Consider the following 20,573-nt stretch of genomic DNA (forward strand, 5'->3'; position numbering starts at 1 on the left):
AGCTTGCTCATTCATTTACATAATATTCTGTCATAGTTGCAGACATAGATACAGAGCTCACAGACAAATAGGGAGGCAAAAAAATAGTCTTGGGGTTTTTACTCCCAGAAAAACAGATAATTTTTTTTAAGGTTTTAATTGAGTTTCTACCCCAGTGTACCCTTTTATGTTTAAAAGTGATTAAACATGATTTACAGAAAAAAATAAATTATTTCCCATTTGTAATACTTGCCATAACAAAGTAATTCCACAGATTTCACTTTTTGATCTTTAATTCTTTAAGAAAAATTAATATCATAATTCAAGTATTAAAGTGCACAGTTTCAGCAAAGAACATATTCTCCATATACACTATTAGCTTTCACAAGCAAATTCATCATTTTTGGAGGTGGGGAGCAGAGCTGACCATGGTAGATTATGTGGGAATTACAGTAAAGAAATTCAATTTAGTTCTCAAAACTTTTTGGTTTTTTTCTGGAATGTGCTGGTGTCTTTGCTCAAAGAGAGAAATAAGTGATTTCAGACTAAGTCTGAGCGCAGTGACGCGGCCGGCAGCGAGCGCGTGTGTGGGAGTGTGTTCTGCACAGACAGCTGAGAAGTGAGCAGCACTCCTCCCAGAGAGAGCTCCGGGTAATACTGATCCTCTTTGCACCAGGAGTGGGAGGAGAGCCATGCAAATCCTTTTGTTTCAGCAGGGAAGCAGGATTTTCCAGAGAGCACCGAAATGCAGAATAAAAACCAAGCAGGGAAGCCGTGGCCGTGTGCGGCTCTCGGGGGCTGGCACACACAGAGCCCCACATGGGCTGGCACACGCTGCAGGTAGGGACAGAATCCCACAGCTGGGGTGGAAGAGTCCCTAAAGATCATCCAGAGCCACCCCTGCCATGGCAGGGACACCTCCCACTGTCCCAGCTGCTCCAGCCCCAGTGTCCAGCCTGGCCTTGGGCACTGCCAGGGATCCAGGGGCAGCCACAGCAAATCTGGGCATCCTTTGCTTCCCCCACCCTCCCAGGGAACAATTCCTTCCTAATCTCTAATCTCAACCTGCTCTCTGTCAGTTTGAAGATGGTTTTCACATCTCCATAGTGTTTCATTCCAGTTCTATATAGTCAAAATAACACCTGACATTGTTATGTTCTAGGCAGGAACATAAGACCAGGTCTAATTAGAAAAACTGCATCATGTTAGAACCTTAGAACAATGAAAGGTTAAAGCTTTCATCTGTATTTCATGCATTGCCTTCCCCTGAGGCCCAAAAATAAAATGCCTTGTACTGCATCCTCATTACATAAGCACTATATATAGAGAGCATATGAGTCCTCTTCTGTTTCAGAGCAGAAAATTGATATAAGCATTTGAGGAAAGAAAAGGTTCAGCAGAACTTTGTTTTAGCCTGAGTAAGAAAAACTGCATAGTGATGCCTGTGTTGTACAAAAGTCAAAGCAAAAAATTGGCAGTGGGTGGAGATCTCTTTAAGGGAATTAAGTAAGTGCATAATGGTAGTGAAATTCTCTTAGTGGGGGGAAAGTAAAAAATTCCTTGAACTCTGAAAGGAGACAATTTTTTTTTTTTTTGTTGGTAAACATCACAGAAGAGTTAGTCTATTTTTAAGAGAAATTAAAAAAAAAACTGCAAAAAAACCTGAAATAAATTACAGAGAATCTTTTCCTTCATCTCTTGATGTTGCTACCTGTGGATGAAGAGAAGAAAGCAGAAGAAAATAGTAACAGCAAAATTAATGAAGGGTAACACTCTCATATTCCACTTTCCAGCCCTGACATTTGGTTCCATCAGAGATTAAGACACAGATTCCACTGCCTCTGCTTCAGAGATTTCACACTCACTCATGCCCCATGTAATGGAATCAGGAACATTCTCTGAATTTTGAAAGAACAACTGAGAAATAGATTTTGTTTCTCAACAAAAGATCTGGAGTGCACATTGGTGCTTCTGTAGAGCAGCAGCCTCAAAACCTGCACCCCTAGGAATGTCCTGTTCAACACCTGGAAGGGCCAGGGATCCTAAGGGATAATTGTGCAAAACTCTCAGAGTTACAGTAATAAACCTCAGATCTGTCAGATATCTATTGCAAATCTCTACAATATATGTTATTTTAGTAATGGCAACAACCATTTTTGTTGTTAGAACACACTTGCTTTTGGACAAAACTCTTTCATGCATCCTAACAAACCACAAGAATGTGGAACTTTGTCATTTCAGAGGCAGTTCAGTGTCTCTTTTCCCCAACATGCTGGGGGAACAGATGAAACATTTTCCTGTAGAGCCATCCCCTTTTGCTATTTACTAAACTACATCCAGCCATTGGTAATTTCTACTACAATCCTCTAGAATAAAGTTTTCCTAAATGAATTTTTAACTTATAATTCATCTCTCATCACCTTTCTTCACATTTTCCCCTCCTCTTCCATTCTTTTTCCATTTTTACTTTACCTCTCTTTCACTATTATTTCATCTTTTATTCCCTTTTATTCCCTTACTATCATTGCACTTACCATTTTTAAAACTCATGCTAACAATTTTCCTAGATTTTTATTCATCTCCTGATTAATTTCCCCTCAAAGTTTTCAGGGTTTTTTGTTTTGTTTTGTTTTGTTTTTTTCTCCTCCTCTTTACAGTGAATAGTGCTTGGACAGGGGCCATGTCTTTATCACAGATTATAAATATGCACAGATATAAATTATTTTTATATAGGCTTTGTGATCAGAAGCCATCTTTTCTTGCATATATCTTTCTCTTTTTTCTCCTGGAATACTACATAAATGGCATTTATATAAGAAATGACAGCATTCAATTTCCCTTTCTCCTTCTCCCACACTGTTTTGTTTTGGTTTAGTTTTCTATTCTCATTTTATTTAATTAAGTCATTTGCTCACCTAGAGCTTGACTGAAATATCTTCTGAAAGCAGGTCCACATTATATTTGTGCTGCTGTATAATTAAAAGTAACTCAACATATAAAAGCTATGGTCTAGAAAGTAATTGAAATGCAGGCTCAAAAATTCAGGTATCATTTTTGGCACAATGAAGATTTGAAAATCTGTTGGAGCAAAGTTGATTTAAAAGATGAAGCCTCAGGTATGACCATGCAGTCAGCACTCACACTTGTATTTGACAATGACTTGGTGTAATTCTCTGTGCTGTGAGTGAGAGGATGGCTCTGACTCCTCACATTCCTCCTCTTTTAGCTAAACAAACTCTCTTCAAACCAGAGAGAATGGTGATTTTTGAAACTTTGTGATAGGATGTTGCTTCGTTCCACGAAGTGTCTTGGCACTCCTTCAATTACCTTGCTTTGACAGATGTAGACAATCACTGAAAAGCACATTATCCTCAACCTAACACAAAAATGCATTAGAATTTCCTCTGCATTTCATAGCCAGATTTTGATGCCTTTGCTTATCCTGAATTCTTATATTGCCCTGAAATGGATTCTCTTGTTTTGTTGTGTTTCCTTCCCTTGGCTTCAGTGACAGCTGAAGATGAGCTGCACTCGATTCGTGTCCTGGGGAGTGTCAATATCTGCCTCTTTAAGGACGTTCATTTGCAAACACAGGGACAAACTATGCAGAAAAGATTCTAATATATTAATCCATGAGGAAATAGATTCACACTAATCCGACAAAATGAATAAATATAAGTAAAATATATTAAGAAGATTATGTTCTTCTCCTTTCTCTTTTCTGCATTCACACAGTTAATTTCCCTTTTCACCATCTTTTTCCACAGCTTTCTCTGCTTTTCCCTTCCATCATCCATGCAAATCCTGTGCCTAATTGGTTAAGTCCACTCTACAAGCTAACCATCAGTTCCCAGACACAGCATCTTTAATTTCAATGTTTTTGCCTGATTACAGTTGCACTTAAAGGAAAACAAATAAGTATGTATCAATGCCCTGCAAGTGTAGGAAAACAACAAACAGATAATTAAACATCAACAAACTATCAATAGGATTAAAGCATCATGCTGGAGCAAATCTTGATAAATCCTTCTCAATAACAATTCTCTAACTGCAATGTCAGAAGGGAAATATAAATTTAGCCCATTAAAGTGTTGTTGGACAAAGAGACATTAATACAGCTGTTAATCATTTCCTTACTACTGAGGGACTCGGCTATTGTGCTGCAGATGAAAGCTTCGGCCAAGAAAAGATTTGAAAATATGCAAATGAATGCTAACAACATAATAAATACCTTATTATTCATCACCAACTCAACAGCCTCCTGGCAGGGCCCAGGCTGTGAGCAGGGAGAGGCTGGGCTGTTCTCAATACGTACCCACAACAGACATTTCTGGCACCGTGGCGTGGTAGGGGCCCTCTACAAACTCAGGAGCGTTGTCATTGATGTCCTGAACCTTGATGATGAATTCTGAGGGGGGCTCCAGGGGCTGGTTTGTGTCCCTGTCCACGGCCTGGGCTGTGAGGGTGTACTCAGCCTTCTCCTCCCGGTCCAGCCTTTTCATGGCGTGGATGTCTCCAGTCTTGTCGTTGATCACAAAGATGGTCCCAGCTCCATCTCCTGACAGAATATACTTGATTTTGCTGCTGCCAGGGTCCAGGTCTGTGTGTAGCTAAAAGGGGGAAAAAGAGAAAAAAATGGCATTTTAGAGACAAAAAAATGTACACACAGAATTTTGGTTTTTTTGGGGTTTTTTTTGCTTTGGTCTAACTATACATTCTGTCAGCTGATCCTTTGTGCTTCAATCCCAGCAGCAGTGATCTATATCTCAGCTTGAATACACACGGAGAGCAGGGATTTGTATGCATACTAATCAAAAAGGGATGCAATCATAGGCATAATTAGACTTTCTATTTAAAAAGCCGCTGTTATATATTTTTTAAATGCCATTCTAAAATGTAAATGCCTTCAGAACAATTATCAGCCCAAATGAACAAGTACAAAACGTCCTTAACCTATTAGATCACAGGGTGAGGGGAGGGTTAACCATAACATATGTTTTAATCTAACTACTTTTTTTAGTCATTACTTTCAGCTTATTTCCAGGTGACTGGAAATGGTTGAACACTGGCATCTATGGAATCTTGTTCACAGACAGCAGTCACAGAAAGTAAGAAGACTAACACAACTCAGATCTTTGCAGAACCTAAAAGGTTCTAAGATCTTTATTCTAAAAGTATGTGCCCTGGTAGAAGAACCCTTGCACACATCTTCCCATTCTCCTCAAAGCCACATCAGGAAAAAAAATTGTATTAAATTTGTACTTGGCTTTAAAGAAAACAAAAGAGAATTATAATAAACTGAAGCAGTATGAGAAATATATTCATTATTTTTAATGTTTTTGTTAATTAAAAACCTGGGGAAAAAGGACTTCCATTGATTTTTTTGGTAGGCCCAGTGCCAAATACTGAATATCAGATTATCTCCAATAATTTTTAAGTTGTGAAAGTGTGAATTGGTTGGGTCATATGTATCCCTGTCAACACATTCAAAAATACAGGATAATAACTTGAATACACAGTAATAGGAGTTTCAATTCTGTTTACTGTTAGGTCTAACACACTCAATATGATCAATAAGAAGTGAATAACGTCATTAAAAATGTAACTTCCATCCATTATTATTTATCTCTGCCTCACAAAAGACAGTCTGAAGGAAATATGTACAACTTGCTTAGGTTGCAGCATGAGTTACAACCAGCACTAAGGATTTTTTCCTGTTTGCTCATTCTGTGCAGACAGCTCAACAGAAGCTGTTGCTGGTTATGCATTTTACTCTCAGCTGATAGCAGAGGCTGCCAGGGCCAGGCAGAAGCATCATTTAGAAGAAGAGCTGGCATTAGGATATTAAAATAGTGCGGAAAAAAGCCTTGTAACACCAGCTATGGCCAAACCACAGGAGATTCTGATGTCACAAGTGGCTCTGCAGGTCCTTGCGTCCACAATTGGTCACAAGCAGCTGCATCTGCAGCTCACCTGTTCAGGAATTCAGCTGTTCAAGGGCTCAGAAGCACAAAGCTCTGTCTGCTGCAACGAGCACAGTGGACAGCACAGCCAGGGCTGATTTCATGTTGGTCTGGTTTGCTACAGACACAAAATCCTGGCCACCAGTGCACTCCCTGCTCTGCAATAATGGCACTACTCCCACGAGCCACACGAGCTGTAAACTTATCCTCTCTGTTTTGCTGGGCAGCGTTTTATTACACCACCATTGTTTTAACAACATTTCAGAGCATTTTAGCTGTGAATATGCATGACTCAATCGAGTTCACTCTTCCTACCCAGCCCACAGCAAAATACACAGAGATGTCAAGCGACAGCTGAGTCCCTTTTCCAAAAGTTCAATCTGGTTTTCTTTTTGCACCTGCCTCAGCTCCTGCTTGAGAACAATCAGCCTCATTTCCTGAGCCACTGCCCTCTCCTCTTGGCTGGTGTCACAGTTTGGTCTGCTCAGAAAGTTAATACAACTCCTTTTGCCTTTAAGATTATTGTCCTTATGACCCTAATTTCCAGGGCCCCAGAGCCTGTAAAGATCAATCCAGAATCTGTGTTTGAAACAGATTGTTTATAATTTAAGCATCTGTTTGCTCCCTGAATAAAATCTATATGGCATTAACATTGCATATGAAGGTTTTGGCAGCATATTCAGAGCCGAGTTAGAGTGATGTAATATCACAGCATTGTCTGGACACCCACAGCTCAGCAGAGGCACTGGGAGCATCTCAACCACACAATAAAAAGCTAAAATCTGAACTTTTAAGAACAAACCAGATATCCCCCACAGACATTTGAGAAGGCTTAAACATTCTAGAATTTGCTATTTGCTAATAAGTAAGGGAGGCTGTCTGTAATCTCAGGTTTTACCCATAATATCCAACAGCACTTATGGCTCATAAATCAGTTCTGGTATATATTAATGCAGGGCTATAGAACCTTTTCAGTTCTAGTGATATAACAACAGTTAAAATGATAAAAGTGTCTATGATTGCCATGAATTGTTTTCTCTAATAAGTTAAATTCTATTGTATCAAAAGCAAGAATTGCTATTTGTTATTCAAGTATTGCTATTTGAAACACTACAAGGTGAAGGGCTAAACATTAAACAAAGTACAAGAGATAAGGGTATTTTATAATATTAAAGTTGAAATTAGGTCTGATGAGTGGAAGATCAGTCTTTTACTCAAAGATTTATAGTAGCAATATTTATTTCCTTTTTTTTAGTTCTTTAATAAAAAAAATAAAAAGACATAAATGTGGCATTTACTACAATCTATAGGGAGCATCCAAATTGACTTAAATAATTTAAATAGCTTTTTTAGGTTGAAGTCCTTACACTCTAACATCAAAATATTATAACGAATTACCTGAAGAGCTACTTCTCAAAAATAATTTTATTGTTTAGATTTAAGATTAAGTCATCATCACCTACTATAAAGTTATACCACAGACTGAAATCTTAAGTCAGATAGCACAGCATTTCTTCCAAGTAATATTTCCTCTCTTCTACCAGACATGAATGATAATTTACTGCAAGAGTCAAGCTTCAGCAAGCTGTGTTCGTGTGAAGGGGGAAGATCATTAAACACATAATTATATAGGATCTAGGTGAATGAGAGAAGGGCATAATGAACATTAGAATTGAATAGTGCTTTCTGCTCAAAAAGCCTCACAAATGTAAATATGAAACTGCTTTCCACATCTGCAGCTTTATTTGCTGCACCTATACTTGAAAGCTGACCTTTTTCAGAGCAACACCCACATGCAACAAGAATTTCTGCTTAAAACAGGAAATGTCTGTATCTGCCCCAATGTCCAACTGGCAGAGAGCACCCCAAAACAAACACATTTACTGGAGAACCTCATCTTGTTCAGAGAGAGCTAAAATCACTTCTATTATGTGAGATTCACTTCATTAGACTTCAAAGGAAGTGAAATCATCTTCCTCCATCTCTGCCCTGCCTGGGAGGCTATAAATCCACACACCTCTTTTTCTTAAAGCAGCAGATGCAAGTCCATCACCCAATTCATGCCTGGATTTATGGAGGCAGGAGTGACTTTGGAGCAGCTCTGAGTTTTCATGGTGATGCAGATACCCTGTATTAAAACCTTACTAATAGCTCCCCTGTAGCCTCAGATCTCTTTTTTCTCTGAAAAATTACCTTAATTCCAAATGAACCCTCAGATTAGAACAATTTCTAGTCTTTATTAATTAATTTGCTGTTCTATCTGATAATACAGATGGTAATCCTGGACTGACAGGAACAGCACATGCAGGGTGCTGCCACAAAATTAACATTATTTTCACTAATGACCAATGCACATCTCAAAGTCTTGCCAACACACTATCCAAGGGTATAAAATGCATTTATAGTCTTTCAGGTATATACATTGCAAGCATGTATAATTAAAATCCATCCCAGAGAAACTGCAGAGACTAAACTTATTTTAAGAGCATCTCTGCAGATGCAAAAGTATTATTCTGCAGTAAAACACAACTCCAGGAGTGTGGGACTGTTATTAAATTTTCCTGATCCATAACTCTTTGTTCAGCATATTTTAAACAAGGTTTTCTTAGCAAGGCCTTGGCTCCAAACTGCGTTTGCAGCAGGGATTTAATGCATGGACAAAGGCTGGGAGTGAGGTTGGTGGAGCTCCTTTGCAATTCTGAGCAGATGCACGAGTCTCCTCTGCAGATGGGAGCTGTCTCACCTGCTCTCACTCAGCTACCTGGCAAAGCCATGGCAGCCAAAACAACAGGTTTTTCAGCACAGAGAATTCTGTGTGTTCACCATCAGGAGAGTGCATCCTGCACTTGGGGCTGGGCCATGCCCAGATGAGCAGAAAGCTGCTGGTTTTCCTCTGCAGGAGGATTGGGCACTTCCAGCCTTCTCGGGTGTGTGGTGCTGATGCACAATTTGATACACAACAGCCCATAATGGATCCCTCATCAGTGGGAGGATCTGTAATCCAAATTTCCTTGTATCAGTAAAAAAAGCATAAATATATAGATATTTAATGTGGGGAAGTAGCGGGGGGAGAATCTACACATTATGAAAATGCTCCTGGATATTTTTAATTAAGGCAAGAGAAGGCGGTATTATATAGTCAAGGTTTTATTTGAGTTTGTTAGAAAGTAATTAATTCATCCTCATGTAATTACAAGGGAATTACCCCATACTTGTTTCAAGGGAAAAGGAATCATCTGCCCTTAAAACTTCATTTTAAAATTTGCATAATGTTTCCCTGTCCTAACTCTGGAATCTTTTCTTTTAAGGGTGCCTCACTTATTTTCACCTGAGACACAAGCACAACGCACCAGCACTGTCCTAATGTTTCAGGTTCTTCTTCTATTTTTTACCTTTGCCTTGCAATAAAATTCCTCATTTATGAGGCAGACCCCATTTAACGGACTTTGAGATGGAATTTTCAGCTTTTTATGACTTTTCTGAAACTGCAGGCTTCTAAGAAGCTCTCACTCATTCTGTGAAAGTATGGAAGGGTTTTAGTGACTTTTACAACCATTTTTTATATATATCAAAACTGTAAGCTGTGCTTGAAAATGCTTTCAAAAACTGTAATGCACCTTACTCTTCAGATGTTTCTTTCTGTACGTGGCTTTGCAGGGATGTTTTTATCCTAAAAACATGAACCTCTTTAGGAGTTACAGAAGCTTTTCTGTGTATTGTTGATGTGCTCTGACACATCATGGACAATGAACATGTTTATTGTTGACCCACAGTTTAAAGAGACATTCCAAATTAAACTATTATAAATAGATGTGATTTGCTTACCCACAACACAGAATTAATAAAGTGAATTTTATTTCAATTTAAAATTTCAATCTTTCATTTTCTCCGTGGACAGGCTGGTCCCATCTTTAGTAATGGTAATTATAAGTGCACAATGGGGAAGAGGAGAATCAAATATTCTGCATTAGTATTCAACTGGGGCACAGAGCTGATGCTCTTGACATAACGTCAGTCCTTGGAACACTTTCAGAAGGGAAACAGGCATGTCCATGGATGACAAAGGTTCCTTTTAAGATCCAGGAATCATGCAAGTTGAAGCCTGTGGAGTAACTGTCAAAAAACATTACTGCCCACACTCCTCAGCTGCAGTATCATAACCAGATTCAAAGGGAATTAAAGCAATAATATCCCTAACAATTTCATTTAAGAGTGTAATAATCTCTGCTTTTGTCTGCCTCAGTTTCCTACCATGTCATTTGAGTATCTTTGATTCCAGATGGCTTCTTTTATGTTTCTGTTTAGTCTTTGCTACTGCTTTTTTATTCTATTTGATTTGCTAATTTTGTCTCTGTATATATTTACGATGCAACTGTGCACAAATGACTTTTCATTGCTTACCTTTTGGTATCATCCCACAGAACACTGGAGTGAACTGCTATTTGAAAACTGCAGACAAGGCTGGGTTCTAACAGTCAGGTTATTGTAATCCACTGATTATGACCAGCTGATGTAAGGAAAGAGCTCAAGAACCTGCCTGAATCTTGATCTAAGTCCTTCCTGGTCACAGTGCCATAGGTCCTTTCTGTATCATGTATTGCCTTCCTCACCAGGCTGAATTAACAATCTTTAATATCTAATTTTGTTTAATGTCTTGGGAGAAAAAAAATACAGCTCTACTTGGTTTTACAGATGGGAGGAAGAGATAAACCCACATTCAGTCTCACATTAAGAAAAAACATCCAGACCGTGGGACTACTCAAGCCATTCTTAGACAGCTTCATGCATTTATCTCCAGTTAGTCTCTATATGAATTTGCAATTAGAATGTTTAGGTATTTCTGGCACTGTTTCACAGTTGTGTTCCCCCTACCAGAGGAGTAGCCTCTGAACGAGGAAACCACATCCCCAGATGCAAATCCTTCCCCAGCTCCCCAGCCCCACCCGTGGCTGTGATGGTGACAAGGACAAGGTGCTTTGTTCCCACCTAAACCACCCTCAGGCTGATTTTTCCTGCACGTATCGCTTACATACCTTGCTGTTTCTGAGTCCTTATGTTAAGCCAGATGATACTAAAGCTTTCTGCTTCCCTGGCTCTGGCCTTGGCCCTTCCCATTTGGGAATACCACCTGTCTTCCCTAGTGTGCTGAGAGCGCCGTGCCACACCTGACCTGTCCCACCGCAGCTCGGCCTGACGCCTCCGCTCCCGTGGCTCGAGTGCCCGTGTCAAGTCCCGTGTCAAGTGGCCTCAGATGGCTGGCACCTCTTTGTAGCTGGCTCTCTGCCCAGCTGGGACTTCGTGCAACTATTTCTGAACCCAGACTGCTGTTCCTTTCCCCTGTTCCAGCACACACCGCTCCTGTAAGCAGCTCTGGATTTTTTTTAACCCAACTGTTTCTGACACTTGGAAGCATGAGATGAAGTTGTGTCGCACTGCCGAAGAGGAATCCTTTCCCATCTCATTTACTTCCCTATTATTTCATCTACAGTGAACAGTGGTTCACCACAGGAGATCTGAGAGCTGGGCATAGAGAGCCTCAAAAATTGCATGCGGCTTTAGTCTTGTAAAACACATTCCCGCTTTTGTGTCTTTATGGGGGAAAAAAAGTGTCTGTCATCTCCCACTGTTTGGGGTCAAGCTCTTACATTAACAATTCCAGTGCTTCAGGCATTATAATTAACAGTGCCTCCTCCTGCACTTGTCACTCTTCCCAACTCAGTGAAAGAGCAGCAAAGCTATTTGCTCCCTCCTCCAGCTTGTCAGTCTTGGACACAAACTATGCTACAGTTTTTTGCTACATGTAAGGCTTGTGAAGCCTCCAGGAATGACTTCAGAGGGCTCTTCCCTTTGGGCTGTCAATTTTATTGCCAGCAGAGGCTAACTTGATGATCCATTCTCAATATAGACAAAATATGGAGTTGGCTGTACAAGACTATAAGCTATAGGAATTCCCATTCCACAGCCTAGCCAGAAGCTCAGCAGTTCCCACATCCCAAATCCTACTGTGTTGTTCATTTAATCATCATCATCCTATTCACCATGTTCTGAGCTTTTCTCCCGTGTTGTTTGAGCTGTATTTTTCCTTTCCTCCTCAAAAGCTTATTAGAACTTGCCAGGCTTCATTCTCAGGCCGAGTTCACTGCAGTTGAGCACCAAGACCTCTTTGTGTTGTTGAAACGATTTCCTCAAGTGAATGTCAAAGCTCTAGCTCAGGACACATAGTCTTTGAATTGCAGAAGAGGAATAAAAAAGTTAATCACTATGTAGGCACAGCAGTAATTTGAAGGCTGCTTACAAAATCTGCCAAACTAGACAAGCTTAGAGCGTAGATCAGCTGAGGCACAGAAAAGTACAACAGGTCACAGTGGTCAAAGGGGAGAAGATATTTCTATTTATTTAAGCATATTTAGTTGTCATGATTTCAAAATCCTTCAAGGACCTGCTTTCAGCTGCTTTCACCAGCCTGGCTTCTTCCCATGTTTTGCTCAAAATGACTGTGAGGGTCCCAGAGATAATATATTTAACCTGTCTTCCTTTTCAATAAAAGAATTTCAAATCCATGCAGGATGCCTTCTGCTAATAATATTTAATAAAACCAGCCTGAAAGCAGTAAAATACCTTTTTTTTTTTTCTTTGGAAGGTAATTTTTCAAATTTAAGATTACTGCTTAACATCCTTCAGTGTCTGAAAAAGGAAGTAAGTACTATCTAAAACTACATAATGTGTAAAGCTGGCAGTGCAAATAGAAAGCTCTTCTCTAGCAATTGGCTGTCAAACACAGCTACAGTGCAGAAATATAAACATCAGCTCTGCAGCCAGCTCGAGCTAAAATTGAAAGCTGTTGAGAAGGTAACAGTGAAATAAAGAGAGCTGAAAAATTAAATTTTGGGTACTTACATATTGCTTCTCTTATAAACTATCTGCTTACAGGTGACAATATGACTGATTTCTAGTGCACTTACACTAACCTGTGAACTGTGCACAGGGGTGCAGTAGCAATTTTTTCTTACTTGAAATATCTTTCAAATTACTGAGAATGTGAAAATAAACACAACTAGGAAATGCTACAAAACAAATTCCTTATGAGATGTCAAACAAACCAGAACCAGCTCTTCAGAGGTGCTCTGTTTGCAATTACATAGCAACATCAGAGTGTCATACATCAGAATGAATAGATGTAACATGAGGATAATTTGATTATTTTTCCCTCTTTTCCTGCAGTTAGATGTTTATTAGGGGTAACTCATGCAGAATTGTAAGTTATTTGGAGGAACCTGGTTGAAACTAGTTATTATCATTTCATGCAGTTTCACAAGGAGTTATTTGCCTCATCACTTGTGTGGTTTTCAAAGCTTCCTAATGTAATTTCCCATGCATTTCCACTAAGTCATGCATTCCTGTGAATTTCTTACAAACTCACTCGCAAAGGTTATGTCTCTCATAATGTGATCAATTTGCAACACCATTAAATTTGAAATATTCCTTAAACCACTAGAGAAAGATCGTAGCTTCTGCCGTTGTTAATGCTTTTCTGGAAGAATTGAACAGGGCGAGGATGCATAAACCATTACGCATCGACAGTATTAAATATGCAGAAATAAACCACCGTGCCTGCTCCAGCAGGGCTTCATTCCTAGGGATGTATTACCTCTGATCCTCTAGCAACTTGTATTGAGCCCTGCAGTCCCCAGCCCAGGACATTTGGAGACTTCAGTCTCAGGAGCCATTATCACCTTTTTTTGACACATCAGATAACTTAATTTGTTTCAAAGGAAGCAGAATTAGCAGTGCTATAAGTGTAGGAACTGTTCAGAGTATTTGTGTCATTTGCTACAAGCACTTGAGCTACCGGTGATTCCAAAGATCCAAAATCTGGGGTCAGCATCCCATCACAAAAGAAGCTCTGGCTCAGCATGGAGACAGGCAACTTGTATACAGATCAGTATCCCAGGAGCAGGAAGTGTGTAACAAACCAGCCAGAATCCATATAGACTTAGCAATGATTTAGTCTAGACCTTTATCCAAATTGTCTGAGCTCATGGAAAACTCCTGTGGGAGGCTGCGGGAGACATCTGCACTAATTTAATGATGGCTGAATCACTGTCGGTTTGCTCTGCCCACACGAGCTGGGGGGAGCTCGGAGCACCCTGTGAGCACAGAGCAGCCAAAACCCCACATGGCCCTGTCCCCAGTCAGCTGTTCCCTGCTGTCCTTAATGCTCCTCGCAGGCAGGACCAGGTGAGCAGCTGTCCTGCATTCCCCTCTGCTGGGGAGGAAGGAAAGGATGCTCACTATGGTAAAGACAGGAGGCAAAGAATCACAGAATGGGTGGCGTTGGGAGAGGCCTTGAAGCCCACCCAGTGCCATCCCCTGCCATGGCAGGGACCCCTTCCCCTGTCCCAGGCTGCTCCAGCCCCAGTGTCCAACCTGGCCTTGGGCACTGCCAGGGATCCAGGGGCAGCCACAGCTGCTCTGGGCACCTGGGCCAGGGCTGCCCACCCTGCCAGGGAACAATTCCTCATTCCCAACATCCCATCCAGCCCTGCCCTGGGGCACTGGGAGCCATTCCCTGTGTCCTGTCCCTCCAGCCCTTGGCAATTGTCTCTCTCCATCTTTCCTGCAGCTCCTCCAGGCCCTGCAGGGCACCCTGAGCTCAGCCCAAAGCTCCTCCTGTGCAGGTGAGCAATGCCAGCTGTGCCAGCCTTTCCTGCCAGCAGAGCTGCTCCATCCCCTGCTCCTCCTGTGCCCCTCTGGGCTCTCTCAGCAGCTCCAGGTCCCTCCTGTGCTGGCCAGGCTGGGGCAGCACTGAAGGTATATAAGGCTAAATAATGATTTCTGAGGGCCTTTCAAGGACACAGGACATGTATTCCCCCTCCTTCAAAGAACTGATCATCAGGCTGCCCACAGGAGGACATAAATTCCATAAAAGGAACAACAAAAGGGAGAACTTTGAAGGACTTCACCAAGGTTCCTCTAATAAAATGTGTGCTCAGGATAAAAAGCCCACAAAATAAGCACCCTTACAAAGATGAGGAAGAGGTACAATACTAAGTGAAGCTGAGTTCTTAAATGATCCAGATAATACCCTGGATACAAGAATGAAACAAAATCCAAATATCCTATGGAGGTTTCTGCTATTTCTGCTGAAGTTCCTGAGGGAAATCTGCTGAGCACCAAATGGCAGCCAGGCAGGGGACAACTGCAGTCAGTACTGAGCTGTAAATAATGGTTATTAATTACCTGTACTGCAATAACACATAGAGCTCCTTGCTGTCACCAGGACTCTAGATTGTGTGCTATAGCCTTCCCCAGCTTACCTCACTCTCCTCTGCTATGGAGAAATAGCAAATGGGGCTTTTTCCCCTTCCCTGTTTCTAAACCAGGGAGGTTTATTCAAGGAAGAATGAACACAAAATACATAATTTAAAAAAAAACCCAAACTTTCTAAGGCATTGGCTAATTTCTACAATTGCCACCTATGGATTCAGTATGAGTCAAATTCATGGGAAAAATAGAGCTGAATGTCTTCACAAATTTCTAGACCTGCGATGATTTTTTTAAAAATTTGAATGGTTTTAGGGCCTGATGTGAAGACTGAGTAGGAGTCTGTCTCAGATTTGAAGGGACAAAACTCTATGAGAAGCACAAAACCTATAAGAATTATACAGAAGCAAAGACACCCCCTTAAAAAAAAAACCCTTCACAACTAATATCTAGTTATTAATTCATATTATGACTCCACAATTTATAGCCCAATTAAAATCAGAGTTTAGTACTGGCCTAAAAGTTTATTTTTTATACTTCTTATGATAACTAATGGAGGTGTAACTGACTTCCATACAAACGAGACAAATAATAAGATTAACAAGTATCTGACTGGCAGATAATAAAGTGTTGAAAATAGCAAGACCCTGAAGTAAAGTAAAATGTTTGAGATTATTTATTAAGTCAGTAAAGCTACCTTTTTACATTTAAGCAGGAGATAGGAGATGGAATGTTTTGTTCGCCTATGGAGATGGGATTATTGGGTATGTAAATGGACATTGATGGCAAAGTTAACTGAAAAGATAATCTGCTGCATGAAGTTCTTCAACAAAATATCAGCAGTGTCAAATGCACTGTTGGTCACAAATATTCTGACACAAAAACTTATCGAGTTAACAAACATATCTTGGCTCATCAAAGGTTAACTCTGTTTTGAGACATGCTGGAACCATGGCCAGTCAGGAATCACAATCACACCAGCATGAAAACAAATTCTTTTTCCACCCACACTAAAAAGGCCAGGCTGTTTAAACACCTCCCCAGTGGCCTGTGGCTTGGTGTGTGTTTAGCAGCCCAGCCTTGCCTGTCTCAGCTGTGCCAATGCACTGCCTGGTGGCTGCTCTCAGGAGAAGGCAGAGGGACAGGAATGCTGGAGCCATCACTGCCTCCTGCCTGGTTTAGAGCAGTGCTGGCGAGGGGGCTGAGCAGGGAAACCCCCGGAGTTCTCCAGCCTCCTTTCCTTTCCTGACTCTGTGATGAGGAAGTGTGAATGCAGTGCTACAACAAGCTCAAACATTTTCAAGACAAAATAATTAGGTTGAATGAAACCCTCAGCTCCTAACCAGCACGAAACCCAAGAGAAAACACACAGCAATTCTGTGGGACTGCAGCACTGACATTCCCAATAATAGGAGAGAAATCCATAAGAAAAGCAGAGTTCCTGGGCCAGTAATATATTCTGATTTGGTTTCATATATTATTGATATGCAGGTTTAACAGGCCCAGGTCTGTGAAAGAATCCAGAAAGACCAGGAAATTCTTAGGTTTCAGCTGTTACACAAGCAGCCCCTTGCAGATGGATCCCATTTGTGGAAACTGTAGTATCCATAGGGATGGATGGAAATCCCCATTTAAAGATCCAGTGCCACCAGATCCGTGAATATCTGGGATTTCTTACAGCTGACCTGGAACTTTTTTAAACCTTGCTTGCTGTTTGCTGCTCTGGTCTCTACTAAGTCCAGTTCTAACCGTTCAGAGGAACATCACATTAATTCTAATCATTCTCTAGATCTAATAATAATCTGTATTTTTAAGGCAAAATGAAAAATTGTGGTGAAATTGTATTGCATGCAGTGAAAAATAATTTTTTGTATAAGAGTTAAATAGTTACAAGTCTAACATCTGTCCCTTACTAATAAAAAGGAATGAGGTTATGCAGATTAGGTGATGGATAATAGAGAAAAATGTAAAAAGCCTCCAGCTAAATTATGCTATATTGTCACAAGAAAAAAATAATCCTCGTATCTCGGCTTTCTTCTATCTGCTGAAATGTAGTTCCAAAGGGACACTGGTAGTGAAACTCAAAGGCCAAATGTCAGCCAGTTTGGATGCTGAAAACAGCTAAGAAGTAGAAATATCTGGGGTAAATACATGGCAGAGAAGGAAGACTCAAAAGAAAATAAATACCAAGCATATGGCTCCTAAAACACACGGAGAAAAAAGTTACAGGAATGTTAGGCAATTTAAATCTTGCCACAGAAAATGAAGCTGAGAATATTTAACTTCCAGATGCCAGTTTATTGATTACAAGATGGTTGGAGCTTTTCTTTTTCCTTTTTCCTTTATTTTTTTTTTAATAAAATCCAAACAAACTTTTCACAAAGAGGATAAATGCCTAAACAATCCAAGAATACTTGGGAAAATATTCACTCTAAGGGTTACCTGGACAGTTTTACATTTGATAATTACATTTCTTTCCATTTCCTTCTCTTGTCTACAAGAGATTTGACAATTACTGAATTTTTAGGCCTGTGGGGGATGGGGGAGTTGCTTGATGGGAACTTTTTCCAGGAAATCTGCATGAAAGAAAATCAGGATAGCAGCTGGTTGAAACCAAGGAGAACACAAAGAATTACAATCTGTAAGGCAAGCCACAGGTTGGCAGAGATAACATGGATTTCAATACCTTCTCTGACTGCAGAAGAGATGGATATGGAGCCTCTGAATTGTTTTTTGTTTTTATGGTTTTTTTTCCCAGAAATAATACCTGACTTCAATCACCTTCTATTCAATAGTGACTGTATTTTTTTGCTAAGAATACTCCCAGACTTTATTTATTCTTCCTTGAATCTTACTGCCAAGCTAGTTTCTTCTCCCTGCCTGTGGCTAAAGTCTCTTCGGGCTTGATTCTCTTCTCGAAGTGACACTTTATATTGATAGTCCAAGCAAAGAGAGTCATCACCAGAGTGGCCATGTCATCCAGCCTGGGGTGCAGAGCTGAGAGATTACCCTGAACAGCAGCAATTCACTCCCAGCTTCCCAGAGACGAGAAAAACCCTTTTATTTGTGTCCCAGCAATCAAGGGGACCTTGTCAACATCCAGATCTGAATACAGGGACATCAATGCCAAATGTGTCACCACGGTAACCAGGAGAGCACCTCCACTGCTAAGTAAAAATCACATCATCTGCCCACTCCACTGCTGGGGAAACTCCCACAGAAATGGAGGCCCAACACTCAGAACAAACTGAGCACTGAAAGCTCCTAAGGATGGCTGCTCAGACCACCAAGAAGACACCCTCAAAATATCACTTTCCCTTGGAGCTGCATAGATTTTTTTCACCTATTTTTTTTCCTGGACAAGAATAATGATTCAGTGACACCAATCATCATATTACTAAAAAGTTGATTTAAGAAAAAAGAGTTTGAAGAAGAACCAAGGCAGTATTTTTTCTCAACATATTGCTTTCTTCAATGTTATTTTTCATTGAGAAGCAATGTTATTTTCATTGAGAAGCTTTTTACACCTGTATATGCATTAATTTTATTCTTCTAAAGTGCTTCTCTTTCTTAGGATGTCTAAAATGTAAACAGAATGTTTCCTCTTAAATACATTTTATTTGTTATCATGTAAGGGGTCTCATTTTCATCTAATTAAAATACTATCCTTACCCCAAAACATTTTTTGATATTTTAAGAGTTTGTATTTTAAGTGACACAAAACTATCTTTTCTCCTCAACTTTTCAACTGCACATGAAATGAAAATCTGTCATTCATCTCAGAAAGAACACTCAAGTTCTAGGAGAATTAAATTCTTATTTCCTTTAAAAGCAAAGCCATCCCTACTGCCTACACAAATCCTCCAATTAAATCTTTCCCTTCCAACAAAAATAAAGCAATTTCATTTCATTTGTTTATCATAATTTAATTATTTTCCTTATTAGAACCAGCTTTATTTTAATGTTTTAGTCCTTTTAGGTGATGACTCATTCTGTAGATATTACAGCAGCTTTCTGCCGTGCCTTTACTTCTGCACATAATTAAAACACATTTGCTGTGATTATATTTCAACACATACAGATCAACATGTATTTTGCTCTTAGGTAGAGAATCCCCATTGTTCATGTAATTACTAGGAGGAAATAATGTAAATGAGTCTGCTGGAGACAATTATCACACTTTCTTTTTAACCTTATAATGTTATAAACAAGAATTGGCATTCGACTCAGGAGTGGACAGCAAATACTCATTTTATTGAGTGCTGTGAACACTTCATGGAATCATAGAACACTGGAAGGGACCCCAAAGATCATCTGGTTTAACCTTTATTGGCCAGAGCATGGTGAAAGCATTGTCTAGACAGACCGGGCCAGCAGCATGGGCAGCTGAATCTGAGAAATGCCCAATGCTGGGGAATCCACCACATCCCTGGGGAGATTATTCCAATGGCTGCTTGTTCACATTGTGAAAATTATCCTTCTCATGTTCACTTGGAATATCCCCACAAAGAACATTTACCCATTACTCCTCATCTTTTCTATGTGACTCCTGACAAAAAAGGGGAATGGCTTCAAATTAACAGGTTTGGATGAGCAGCTGTGGCTGCCCCTGGATCCCTGGCAGTGCCCAAGGCCAGGTTGGACACTGGGGCTGGAGCAGCCTGGGACAGGGGAAGGGGTCCCTGCCATGGCTGGGGTGGAACAGGATAATCTTTGGGGTCCCTTCCAGCTCAGGCCGATCCATGATTCTAAGATCTTCCTTGCAGCTTCCATTTAAATACTGGAACACAGTGATAAGTTCTCCCCTAACCCTTCCTCTCTGAAGGCTGAACTCAATCCTCCCGGTCTTTCTCTGTATGGCAGCTTCCCAGCCCTTGGATTACCTTTGTGGCCCTTCTCTGGGCCATTCCCAGCCTGTCCACCTCTTTTTTGCATAGCAGGGACCAAAACTGAGCCAAACACTCCCAACATTATCCAGGAGAGCGATAATGACTCTGTCTCTGCTGGTGGTGCCCTTGCTGGTGTGACCCAGCAGCCTGTTGGCTTTCTTTGCTGCAGCACCACTGGTCACTCACATTGAGCCTGTTGTCATCTGCCTTCAAATTAACAGAAGATAAATAACCACATCCTAATCATTTATCTAGTACATACTAATTTATCTCTAAAATAACATCTAGATTATACTCCTGAGTTGTACAGATCAAGATATCTCCTATTAGTATATCTTAACAGACAAAATTGTGTGTTGTGTGTCTGTAATAAAGGACATCACAACTATGACCCAGCACCTTTCTGCACAATTTGAATAAATAATCCCAGCAGGAAGAGTTAAGACTGGAGTAAATTCCACATGCAGAATATCTACTG

At 40.4% G+C, this 20,573-nt stretch overlaps 1 protein-coding gene across 3 annotated transcripts in view; it reads right to left on the reverse strand.

Moving 5' to 3' along the window:
- CDH8 (cadherin 8) overlaps positions 1-20,573 on the reverse strand; it is a 159,758-nt gene that overhangs the window by 94,117 nt on the left and 45,068 nt on the right. For all 3 annotated transcript variants that reach the window (XM_077786269.2, XM_085589455.1, XM_085589456.1), the window contains one exon: positions 4,295-4,589. In XM_077786269.2, the coding sequence (XP_077642395.2) occupies positions 4,295-4,481 (187 nt within the window). In that variant the 5' untranslated portion in view covers positions 4,482-4,589. The remainder of the gene's footprint in view (positions 1-4,294; positions 4,590-20,573) is intronic.

This window comes from Lonchura striata, chromosome 11 (assembly GCF_050655825.1).
Source record: "Lonchura striata isolate lonStrDom1 chromosome 11, ASM5065582v1, whole genome shotgun sequence".
Taxonomy (NCBI): Eukaryota; Metazoa; Chordata; class Aves; order Passeriformes; family Estrildidae; genus Lonchura; species Lonchura striata.